Source organism: Hibiscus syriacus, unplaced genomic scaffold (assembly GCF_006381635.1).
Source record: "Hibiscus syriacus cultivar Baekdansim isolate YM2019G1 unplaced genomic scaffold, ASM638163v2 tig00110858_pilon, whole genome shotgun sequence".
NCBI lineage: Eukaryota > Viridiplantae > Streptophyta > Magnoliopsida > Malvales > Malvaceae > Hibiscus > Hibiscus syriacus.
In genome coordinates, this window is record NW_024062890.1 from 689,926 (window position 1) to 702,270 (window position 12,345).

General features: G+C 36.4%; 2 protein-coding genes across 3 annotated transcripts; both read right to left on the reverse strand.

The window, feature by feature from the left end:
- Positions 1 to 2,319: 2,319 nt before the first annotated feature.
- LOC120143490 (phosphatidylinositol/phosphatidylcholine transfer protein SFH9-like) lies at positions 2,320 to 3,564 on the reverse strand. 2 transcript variants are annotated; one of them, XM_039157796.1, is made up of 3 exons: positions 3,310 to 3,564; positions 3,131 to 3,205; positions 2,320 to 2,439 (listed from the first exon to the last, which is right to left on the reverse strand). In XM_039157796.1, the coding sequence occupies exons 1-3, from the start codon at positions 3,520 to 3,522 to the stop codon at positions 2,386 to 2,388; spliced, it is 342 nt and encodes a 113-aa protein (XP_039013727.1). In that variant the 5' UTR covers positions 3,523 to 3,564; the 3' UTR covers positions 2,320 to 2,385. The 2 variants fall into 2 exon arrangements, with proteins under 2 accessions (XP_039013727.1, XP_039013728.1); XM_039157797.1 differs by lacking the exon at positions 2,320 to 2,439 and adding an exon at positions 2,950 to 2,994.
- Positions 3,565 to 4,276: 712 nt separating this feature from the next.
- On the reverse strand, positions 4,277 to 6,400 carry LOC120143590. The gene is made up of 3 exons (XM_039157893.1): positions 5,813 to 6,400; positions 4,898 to 5,134; positions 4,277 to 4,531 (listed from the first exon to the last, which is right to left on the reverse strand). The coding sequence occupies exons 1-3, from the start codon at positions 6,398 to 6,400 to the stop codon at positions 4,277 to 4,279; spliced, it is 1,080 nt and encodes a 359-aa protein (XP_039013824.1).
- Between the last annotated feature and the right edge of the window lie 5,945 nt (positions 6,401 to 12,345).

Consider the following 12,345-nt stretch of genomic DNA (forward strand, 5'->3'; position numbering starts at 1 on the left):
TCTTCTATGTATTGGATTTATGGTTTCTAGAGCCTTTCGTAGTGGCGGTGCGATGAACGTAGATGGGGATGACGACAGTGGCATGATCGATAGTGACGACAATGACCCAAGGGACATTTCTGGTTGCAAGTGGTCGGGAAGCACAAAGATGATGACAGTGAGACGAACTAACGATTGTGGTAGTCGGAAATCATGACAACGTTGAGGTTATCTCATTTTCCAATGAAGCTTTCGAGGTTGGGTTATGGTCAGACGAGGGTTACGCCTCAACTGGAGAGGGCAGTGTGGAGCTACACTGACTCGATCGACCGTAATCGACGAATTTCAGTGGCGCAATGCTAGGGATTTTGACGAAACATTTGAGTGCTTTCTCAAGGCGATCGACGATGATTTTTGATGAAAGACAAAAAGGGTTTTGGTCGGAGAAGGCAACAATCTCGGTAGTGGCAGTGGTGCACTCCACGACGATCAGACGTCGAGGAATTGAAGACAGTGAAAGCGTCGGGTGGATAGGAATTTGGGGGTTTTAATTTGGGGATTTGGATTCTTACAATATGATCTTGGAGGAGATGGTTTTGGGATTTAAAAATCGAATCAAATTGTTATAAACAAGTATTTCTCATTTTGATGCCCTAGCCTAGTGGCTAAAGCATGGAAGGCCATAACCTTAGGGTCATGGGTTCAAACCTCCCCGCCACCAATTTATTTATTTATTTTTCCTATGGTTAGAAATGATTGGTAAATTCAAGGTTAAGTCCTTGAACTGATTTAAAGTTTTCAGAGCCACCCCAAATATCATAAATTTAACAATTTGGTCCCCAATTTTCTTTCAATTGACTTTCAAATTTTAATACTTCTTAATTTAATCCTTTGATTAAATTTGGAGTGTTACACTTCTACCCATAGATAATGGCGGATTAATTATAGAAATTTTTTTTTGAGGTGGGTATTAATAAATTTTTCAGAGTAGGCACCAATAGTAAAATGAACCACTGATATAAAAAATTCTGATTTCTGGGTGAGCACATGGCCACCCTAGACATGCTTTGCATCCACCATTGCCCATAGAGGGGTTGGTTATCATTTGGATAGCTTCCTTACAGTCTGATTCTGCGCATATCCGACTATAGCCTAATTTCCATGCGTAGCTGAGGCCTTCAAAAGTGTCCCATAGTTCCGCCTCCAAGCTCGAGCAGATGCCTATAAACTTTGAAAATCTCATGGTCCATTTGCCTAATCGTCCCTGAGTAAATCCCCACACGATGTTCCTCCGTCTGTAGAGTTTTTTGTTCCATCGGTGTTTACTTTGATCCAACCCGGTGTTGGTGGTACCCAGTGTATATTGCGATGCACCGGCTGGAATCTTAAACTTGAGTTTGCAGTACTGAGTCCTCTTTCTTGTGCAGCCGTTAAGATCAACTGTCTGCTTTGCTCTAATATGGTTGTTTGTAATGAATCAGGGACGAAATTTTCTGTCTTTTTTCTTTGATCGAAATATTGCATTGATTATTAAGATTAGTTCATAAAATTTATATTATCATTTTTTTATTTTACTCAAAAAGTATATTACATGCAATAATAAAAATATATCACATATCACATTCTTATCAAAATTTTTTTTTTTTTGAATGAATTGAGAATAAATTGACAGCTTAAGTTTTATTTTTTAACACACAAAAATCGATTTGAGTATCGTACTATAATTCAAGAACCAATCCGCTAATAAAGTCATCTTCCAACTCAACCGTGACTTGACTGAAAATAATACTTAATTTTGTTGCCTAAATTATTAATAAAGTAGTAATAATTTATTTTTTGCGCTTTAATTGTCTATTATTCACATTACAAAATGTACCATGTACAAGACTGCATCCATTCCAAGATTATGCATAAATCATAAATCATCTCCAGTATACACTACCGATCTATTTAAGCTTTAACTTTACAAGCATAACCTAATCTCCTTTTTTTAGTCCATGGGTTCTAGAGATATGAAATGAGTGAGCTCAAGTACTGTTTCTTTATAAAAGCCAGCAAAAATGACGGGACAAAATTCATACTACGTACAGAAACTTGAAGTATATGTAACTAATATGATTTGTCAAGAACGGTTTATTTCTATGGTCTACTATACCTCCCCTCCCCCTACCTCACAGCTGTCTTGTATCCACCTTGGCTGCCATTTCGAAGACCACCCCGGAACAAAAACCAAAACGGAAATGAGATTTGAATGTTCAAAATAGGGTACAAGTCAGACTGATGTAAAAGAGTTCGTTAACCTGATTGAAGCAAGCATTTGAGACGAATATCCGAATCCTGCTGTTAATAGACAAAACAAGATAGCATATCGGCTAGGCAAACTCAGCACAATCAAAGCAAGCAAATTCATCTTTCTACGTTCAAATGTTTGTAGTTTCTTCGCCAATATGAACATTTACCCTGTTAATGTCGTACCCAATACCATCAGAATATGCAACTTTTTTTAAGATATCAAATAAGCTTAATCTATTCCATATTTGGGAGAGAAGTAAAGCAAACACACACACACAAAGCATTTGAATTAATACAAAAATTAGCTGAAGAAATAAGAGCCAATGTTTTCAATATTACATATTCTAGAGATGATAAAACTATAATTCCACCATAAATTTCAGTAAACTAGGATGAAAGTCATGGGTGTTTTGTTAGGCATATAATAAGCAATTTCAGTTTTTTGTACAAGATAAATAAGGCGCTTTTACTCTGGACCAGGCCAATCAGATAATTGAACAAAGAGAAATTGCAATTTCAGTTTGGAAAGTTTTGATAACAGCTTTTGTTGTTGGCAATAACAAAATAGATTATATCAACAATTCCCAATTATTCAGGAATATGTTGAACCTATTAATAATATATATGATCATAATATGAGATAAGTTTCCACTTCCCACTATGTTTTGTTTCTGTTTTGTGCTTTGTTTTTAATCAAATTGGTTCAAATGTCCATCGTGCCATCTAAAAGGAGAGCACTCGGAAATAATTCGAACACTGCCTACTGTCACCAAATTCCTCTCCTACACTAACAGTTAAAATTCATTTTTATTTTCCTAATGAAAATTACCATTTCTTTTCCAAGATATTAGGAACTTACAGATAAGTCTCTCTCTTTTAAATGCTCCAAGGACTTAGCAAGTTCTACTTGTTTTGATGCAGTTGTAAATAATGCCTACAAAAAATGTCATTGTTCAGTCACCAGAATATACAAAGGCAGAAAGCCGGTTGCAAAAAAAAAGAAAAAAGGTAATTGTAGAAACTAGAAAGAGGTCTTACTTTCTTTGTTTTCTGTAAATCTTGTTCAATGGATTTATTACGATTCAATGACTTCAGAAGCATGTCATCTTTTGCAGGAGGAATGGTTGCAGGTTTGTTATAAAGCTCAGTTACCAAAGTTTCTAAATTTTGTAGCCTATGCAAACATGAATGGAGTGGGTCCCTTTCTGCTTCTGTTAAAATTCCATTTTCTATAAACCCTGAACCTGTCATCTGGCAATTCGAATGGTTTTCTGTTTGTCGTTTTGAAACTTGTTCTTCTGTTAAAATTAGCATTGCCATTTAGTTCTTTTAGTGCTAAGAGAGAGGAGATAATGATCTTATTCAATAATGAGAAGTCAGCATCACTAGAAGCCCTAAAGAGTCAAAACTTGGCATGTTGAATGAATACAACTACACAAGTTCAAAACTATAATGGACAGTGAAATCAGATATATATTGCAGGATTCCTTGTCAAGATCAAGCCTTGCTAATTACGGAAGTTTGTCCTGCACATGGTAGCATATGTTATTGTTAGAGCTACTACTTTTACTTTATGCCGACTTTACTGGTCTATGTGATAGTTTTTTTTTTATAAGAATTTCAGACCTCGTTAAAAACCCCCTTCTTGATTAAAGGAGCTTATAGAGAAGTTCCTTAATCAGCGGAAGGAGAAAAAGAGTGCCTTAGGATATTATTGAACAAAAGAAATTACATAAGATACAACCTACAAAACACCCCCATGAAAAACATAAATACACCCATAGTGAACAACACTAAATCAGCCAATTCCTTCTTTAGCTAAGGTGTCAGCCTCTAAATTGGTTGTCTTATTTACCCATCTAACAACACCATGTAATACATCGAGCCTATGAACAATATCTTTAACCATAAAAGCATAAACATCAGGACATAATTCCACCTCCTTAACCCAATCCACTGCCACCTTGGTGTCATTTTCAATAATCAAACGGTCCTTGAAGCTCTCTCAAAAATCAGCATAGAACACCAACCCCTTCTGAATAGCTTTTAATTCCATATAGGTCGGAGGCCCCAGACCAGCAATTTCCTTGAAAAAGCCTAAGGTCAACCCTGTGAAATCCTTTAAAACTCCTTCTATCCCACTCTTCTTCCAATCTCTAGTAGTAGTTGCGTCAACATTAAGTTTTACAAAACCTTTAGGAGGAGGGGGACCAAGGAGAAACAGAAACAATCTGTTTGGCATTAAAAGAACATGAGTCCCCTAAGGAATGATCTGAAATAAGAGAATCTTTAGGGATAGAAACCTTTTTGTGCTTTGCTAGGAACCAAGAAGCAAGCCTAAACCTTGGTAAGAAGAAATATTCATTCATATCTAACTTCCCCCCCTCAAACACAATTACATTCCTTATTTTCCAAGTTGTCCAAAGGACGACCCCTAGAATTAAAGACCAAATTGGAGAGTTAGTCTTCATAGCAGCCCAAGCAAGAAGAAAGCTTTTCGCATTATCATGAAAACAGTCTTTATCCTCCAGAAATTCAGAAATTTGTTCCAAATAACCCAAACCACCGAACACGAGAAAAACAAATGTGAGGAAGACTCATCCTCCAACTTTCAAAGAGGACATACCACGTCTTCAATACCTTGAACACCTCTTTTAACAAGTTCTATCTTAACAACCAGCTTCCCTAAAACAACCTGCCACATAAAAGACTCCACTCTTGGCGGCAAATCACCCCTCCAAATAATCTTCTTCCAAAAGTGGAAGTCCTCCGAACCCAAAGAATCTGATGAATATAACTTCATACCAGAATTTACAGTGTATACCCCATCCCCAGTACCTTTCCAAATCATCCCATCAGAAATCTCCATTGATAATGAAATAGAGGAAATGACAGCCATCAAATTAGCCCACTACTCTAATTCCTAGTCATTTAAATTCCTTCAAAATTGCACATCCCAAATCCAGCCCGAAGAGCTATATTCCCCAAATTCGAATAATTTGCCCATTTTATTAGTGGAAATAGAAAACAATCTAGGGAAAATGAGCAAAAGAGGATAATCCAAAACCCAATTATCATGCCAAAACTAGATTAATCTTCCATCTCCTACTCGAAAACTGCACAAACTTATAAACTTGGAACCAAAAGTGTCCTCTGCAAAGTGATTATTAATCATAGATCTCCAAATCCAAGAGACTTTTTGAGGGATTTTACTGTCAAACAATAACAGAGAAGAATCCATATTATATTTCGAACAAATAAATGCCCTCCAAATAGACTCCCTTTCATTGGCATACCTCCAGGACCATTTTTAAAGAAATGCTCTATTCATGAAATTTATATTAAGAACACCTAAACACCCCTCAATCTTTGGTTTGCTCACATTCGACCAAGAAACCCAATGAATTTTATTTTTACCATTTCCTCCTCCCCATAAGAAATTGGACATAATTGAGTTGAGAGTTTTAAGAACTGAAGCTGGTAACTTAAATAAAGATAAATAATAGGTAGGAAGCGAACATAGAACCGACTTGACCAATACCAATCTTCCTGCTAAAGAAAGGGAAGAAGCCTTCCACCCAGATAATTTTCTGGTAAAATTATTAACCATTGGATTCCATAGAGCTACTGAATTCCTATTAGCTCCCAAAGGAAGCCCTAGATAGTTAGAGGGAAAACTACCAACTGAACAACCGATAGTGTTCGCCCAATCCTGAACTTCCTCCTCATTCAAATTAACACCAAACAGTTTACTTTTCTTCATGTTAAGCTGTAAACCTGAAATTACTTGAAACGCATGAAACACCCTCTTCACATTTAAAATATGCATTTTAGATGCACCATAAAATATAATGAGATAATCCGTAAACTGTAAATGAGATAAAGTGAATGAGCCTTCATTTCTGCCAAGAACTAGCCCAGAAAACAGCCCCTGATCAATAACCTTTAAAATCAGCAAATTGAGAAGTTCTCCAATAAAATTAAACAATAAAGGGGATAAAGAGCATCCCTGTCTAAGTCCCTTTGCCAATGGGATTTCCTTATAAGGAACTCCATTAACTAAAACCGAAACAGAAGTTGTGGAAACACATTTTCTAATCCAACCTCTCCACCTGGGACCAAATCCCATTTTCTCCATAACAAGAAACAAAATATCCCAATCAACCAAATCATATTTGTAATATCCCAAATAACGGGTTAGTGACTAAATTGTAAAAATTCAGAATTTGGTGATTAAAGTAGAATAATTAAATAGTTTAAAAATAATTGTTAGTAAATGTGAAATGAATTAAAGGACAAACTGGACATTTGCAAGGAAAATTTATAATTAAGAATTTTGATGGGGTTATATTATAACCCACATGGGGCTTGAGTAAGAAACAAATGTTTCCAGATTTCTCTCATCTCTTCTTCCTTCTTTCTTATCTTCTTCACTCTTCTCTTCTTCCAAACGTGAATACCCAAGCTTAAGGTAAGAATCAGAACCTTGGTCGTTTCTTTGATTTTTAGATTGGAAATTGAAGTTTGGATGTTATATAAGCTAAAGGAAAGCTTATATGACATTAAGACAACAAGATAAGTGTTTTAGAGATAGATTTGGAAAATGGGTTTTTAGATGAAATTTTGATATGGATGAGTTTTTGAAGTTAGAATAAGATTTTTGACTTGTCAAGAAGTTAATTAAGGAATATGGAGTGTTAGAATTGGATTTAAAACATGTTGAAAATTGGGTATGATTTTTAGCTTTGAGAATTTGAATGAAGCATGGGAGATTTTAAAGTATTGGAATTGATAGAAGTTAATTAAAATGGTTGTAGTTAAGTTTGGTGGTATGAAAGGAACATTGTCTGAGAAATTTAGTGAAGAGTTGATGATCTTCGGGTTTGAACAGTAAAATTTCAGATTATGCAGAGGGAACCGATACCCCCTGGGGGAATCGATTCCCCCTAAAAGAAAATGTTGAAGTTTGGTTTATTAAATTAGTTTAAGTTGTTAGTATCAAATTACAAGGGTTAGGCTTCTGATAAATATCTTGAAAATTATGTTTATGTAGATATAAAACGTAATTCTATTCCGGAACAATCGAAGAGTTAGGATTGAAACAACGAAAGCGAGGCCAAGGTGAGTGCCTATTTTAAGGGTAGTACAATGGAATAAGACTTGTGATAAGTCTAATCCTATGTTGATTTTTATAGAACAATAGTTATGAACATGCATACATGATAATTATTATGATATATGCATAAGGTATATATGCTCATATGATTTGATAAATGATATATGTGAATAAATTCAAATGTATATGTGATATGATAAGTGACATGAGCACATGAACATATGAAATATAAGAATGATGCCCATAGTATACGATATGAGAGCTATAGGTATAGTTGGCATGCCAATAGTCGAGGGTTTCATAGGTCCTTCGGGACAACTCATAGGTCCTTCGGGACATATTCACAGGTCCTTCGGGAAAAATTTCATATGCCACTCAGTGGGACTTATACGAGCTGTGGTGACAGCAATAGTGCACAACCTCAATATAATCGAATACCTTGAGTTCTCAGTAATGTACATGGGCTTATAGAATGTTATCAAAGGTAATTGCATTATTATTGTTATATGTTATATCATTGAATGGATAGATCACATGTTCATATTTATAAGGAATACATCATCATTATATTTATATACCTCACTAAGTCTATGACTTAGTGTGTAAGTGATTTACACGTAGGTACATAAAAGTAAGAAGATCGATCTTAAGAGCAGCAACGCAGCATACCATCATTAGGGGATCAAATCAGAAGTAAATAACAAAGTATGTATTTTAGTTGTATAAAGTATGTTGGCATGTAATAAGTTGTTAGTTACGAACACTCTGATCGACTTTTCTAATGTTTTTAAATGTAATTATGTAAGTGTATAGTAATGAACGGATGAATTTTTATGAATTTTATGTACATTTTTACGGAAGTACTGTAGCAGTACTGTAGTAGCACTGTAGTGGTACTGTAGCAAGGGAATCGTTTCCCTGTAGCAGGGGAATCGATTCCCTATTTGTAAACTGGAAAATTTAACATTTCGGGTACTGTAGCAGGTTACTGTTCACGGTGTTGTAGTAGATTATTGTTTATATGTATTTTATTGTTCGCAAATACATTTTTTTTTACCTCAAAATTTTATACTGAATATAATTTTAATAATATATTATCTTATTTTCCTAAAATAAGTTCAAATATTTTGTTATTTTATAAGGAAAATTATTTTAAAATGGTAATGTCACATCTCGGACTCGTACTCGGGTTGGGTACGGGTTACGGGTGTTACATTTAATGGTATCAGAGCAAGGTTTAGTCGATTCTCGGCATAAACCGGAGTCTATAGTGTTTATAATGTATACATACCAACAAAATAGTGAAAACTTCTGATCTGATCTGGTATGGTAATGAGTATGTTGTTTTGCTAATAGAATGATATGTTTATTTTTAATAGATGTCCGGACATGATAGTTCTCGAAGTCAAGAGGGAGATGATCAACCCGCTGAAAGTAGTAATTCACCTGCCCTGGCCAGGCAAGGTGAAGAACAGACACCTTCTAGAGTGCATGTAGCTGATCAAGATATGTTCTTTAGAACGTTAGATGCAGTATTGACGCGTTTCCAACCTCCTATTACTTCAACTCCAAAAATGAATGTTGCAAAGGAGTTGAAGGGTTTAGGAGCTCCAGAGTTTAAAGGTGAAGCCGAGGAAGGTCCTGTTGCTGCGTACCTTTGGCTTAATGATGTGAAAATTATGTTAGAAGGACTCCACTATTCTGATGTGGAAAAATTGGATGGGGTGGTCTCTTTGCTTCGTGGACAAGCGAGAATTTGGTAGATAAATGTCACTTTGAGGATGACCAGTGATCAAGTGACATGGTCTCTGTTCCTGAAAGAGTTTTGGCATAAGTATATAGGAGACCAATTCATCAAGAAAATGAAGCAAGAATTTTTAAATTTGAAACAAATGAATCGCACTGTATATGAGTATGAGTGCGAATTTAATAAGTTAAGTCGCTTTGCAGCAGAGTTGGTGCCTACAGAGAAATATTCATGTGAGTGGTTTGTTGAGGGCTTGCGTCCAAGGCTAAAAGAAATGTTGATTGTATTGAATCTGTCCTCATTGCAAGAAGTAGTAAATCGTGCTAAAGCTCTAGAGAGAGCGCATAATGAACGGTTTGGGGAGCAGAGAGCTCTACCATCCAAAAGAACTGGAGCTTCATCAAGCTCTACACTACCAAAGAGAGGTAGAGATTTTGGTTTTTGATATCAAACAAGATCTGAATCAGTGGCATCCTCTGGTAGAGGATCGAATCAGGAAAGAGCTAGACGAACTCAATCTGTGGGGACTGGTGATGGGCGAGCACAACAGAGTCAAGTTGGGCAGTGTCAGATCTGTGGAAGAAACCATAGTGGAATATGCAGAGTTAAAACAAGAGCTTGTTTTCGATGTGGGGAAACATGACATTTTATGAGAGACTGTCCTTTGAGGGTAGAAGAGTCTGTTCCACAGGAGAGGTCTGCTTTAATGTCCCAGAGGGGACGGGGTAGAGGAAGAGGTAGAACTCAACATAAATCCTCTACTCAGCAAGAAGTTCGCTCTACTGCTCGGGTGTATAATCTCAAAACCAATGAAGACCGGGATGATCCAGAGATAATAACAGGTACCTTTTCACTGTTTGATAAACATGTTATGGTATTGATTGATCCGGGGTCTACATACTCATACATTAGTAGCAAGTTAGTTAGAGAACTGAACATTCCGCTAGAAGCCACTAATAATGAAGTAATAGTGACAAATCCATTAGGGCATAGTGCTAGTGTGAATTTGGTATATCGAGGATGTCCCATACGGATTCAGGAAATTGAATTCCCTGCTAATTTGATGGAATTACCCTTCGATGAATTTGAAGTGATACTGGGAATGGATTGGTTATTTCGTTATTATGGGAATGTGGATTGTAGATTGAAAAGAGTAACGTTGAAAAGTCCGGAAGGGGTAGAAGTCGTGGTGTTTAGTGAAGGGTGGAATCCATTGGCAAATGTAATTTCCGCGATAACGACAAAGAAGTTACTGCTACAGGGATGTCAAGGGTTCATTGCTAATGTGTTGGATATTAGAACCAAGGAGAAAAGAATTGAAGAAATTCCTATAGTCACAGAGTTTCCCGATATATTTCCTGCAGAATTACCAGGTTTGCCTCCAAACAGAGAGGTAGAATTCCAGATTGAAATAATGCCTGGAACTGCGCCTATTACTATGGCTCCATACAGAATGGCTCCAAAAGAATTGCAAGAATTAAAGATACAGTTAAAGGAGTTGTTAGATAAAGGATTTATAAGACCAAGTGTCTCACCGTGGGGAGCTCCGATGTTGTTCGTCAAAAAGAAGAATGGATCAATGCGTCTTTGCATTGATTATAGACAGCTTAATAAGGTGACCATCAAGAACAAATATCCACTTCCCCGAATTGACGATCTGTTTGATCAATTAAAAGGAGCTTCAGTGTTCTCGAAAATTGATTTACGTTCTGGTTATCATCAATTAAAGATTCAAGACAAAGATATCCCAAAGACGGCATTTAGAACGAGATATGGTCACTATGAGTTTATTGTGATGCCGTTTGGAGTTACTAATGCACCAGCTGCTTTCATGGATCTCATGAACAGAATATTCCAACCCTATTTGGATCAATTTGTGGTGGTATTTATTGACGATATTCTCGCGTATTCAAAGTCCAAAGAAGAACATAGTTCACACTTGAAGAAGGTGTTACAGATTTTGAGAGAAAAGAAGCTTTATGCCAAACTCTCCAAATGTGAATTCTGGTTGAAGGAAGTGACTTTCCTTGGACATGTGATTTCTGCAGAAGGAATTCGAGTGGATCCCCAAAAGATTAAAGCTATTTTAGAATGGGAAGTTCCAAAGAATATGTTAGAAGTCTGGAGTTTTTTGGGGTTAGCTAGTTATTACCGAAGATTCGTTAAAAACTTTTCGATAATAGCATTACCCCTAACCAAGTTATTGAGGAAAGAGGTAAAATTTGCTTGGACTCCAGAATGTCAGGAAAGTTTTGAAAATTTAAAGAAGATTTTGACAGAAGCTCCTGTGTTGGTTCAACCTAAGTCTGGCAAGAATTTTGTGGTTTATAGTGATGCGTCCCATAATGACTTGGGATGTGTGTTGATGCAAGAAGGCAAAGTGGTGGCATATGCGTCAAGACAATTGAAGTCACATGAGAAAAACTATCCAACGCATGATTTGGAGATAGCTGCAGTAGTATTTGCTCTTAAAATTTGGCGTCACTACTTGTATGGTGAAAGATGTTATTTATATACAGATCACAAGAGTTTAAAGTACTTGATAACTCTGAAAGAGTTGAATTTAAGACAGAGAAGATGGGTGGAATTTCTCAAGGATTATGATGTTGTGATCGATTTCCATCCGGGAAAAGCAAATGTGGTAGCGGATGCTTTAAATCGAAAGACATTTGCAGTTCTACGAGCTATGGATGCTAGATTATCATTAAGTGAAGATAGTGCTATTTGTGCTGAATTGACTCTCAAGCCATCATGGCTAGATAGAATTAAAGAATTGCAAGCTAGGGATGAAAAGTGTTCAAAGAAGCTACAACAAATAAGGAATGGAGAGTGTACAGATTATGAGATGAAAGCTGATGGGAACCTATATTATCAAGGGAGGATAGTAATTCTAAATGATGATGAGTTAAAGAATGATGTATTAACGGAAGCTCACTGTAGTCCATTAACGATGCACCCAGGAGGAAACAAAATGTATATGGACCTCAAGAGCCGATATTGGTGGCCAGGAATGAAGAAAGACATTACAGAATTTGTGTCCAAATGTTTGACTTGTCAACAAGTCAAAGCTGAGCATCAGGTTCCGTCAGGATTATTGCAACCAATGACGATTCCTCAGTGGAAATGGGATAACATAACGATGGATTTTGTAACGGGATTACCTGTAACTCCAAATAAAAGAGATTCAATTTGGGTGATTGTAGATAGGTTG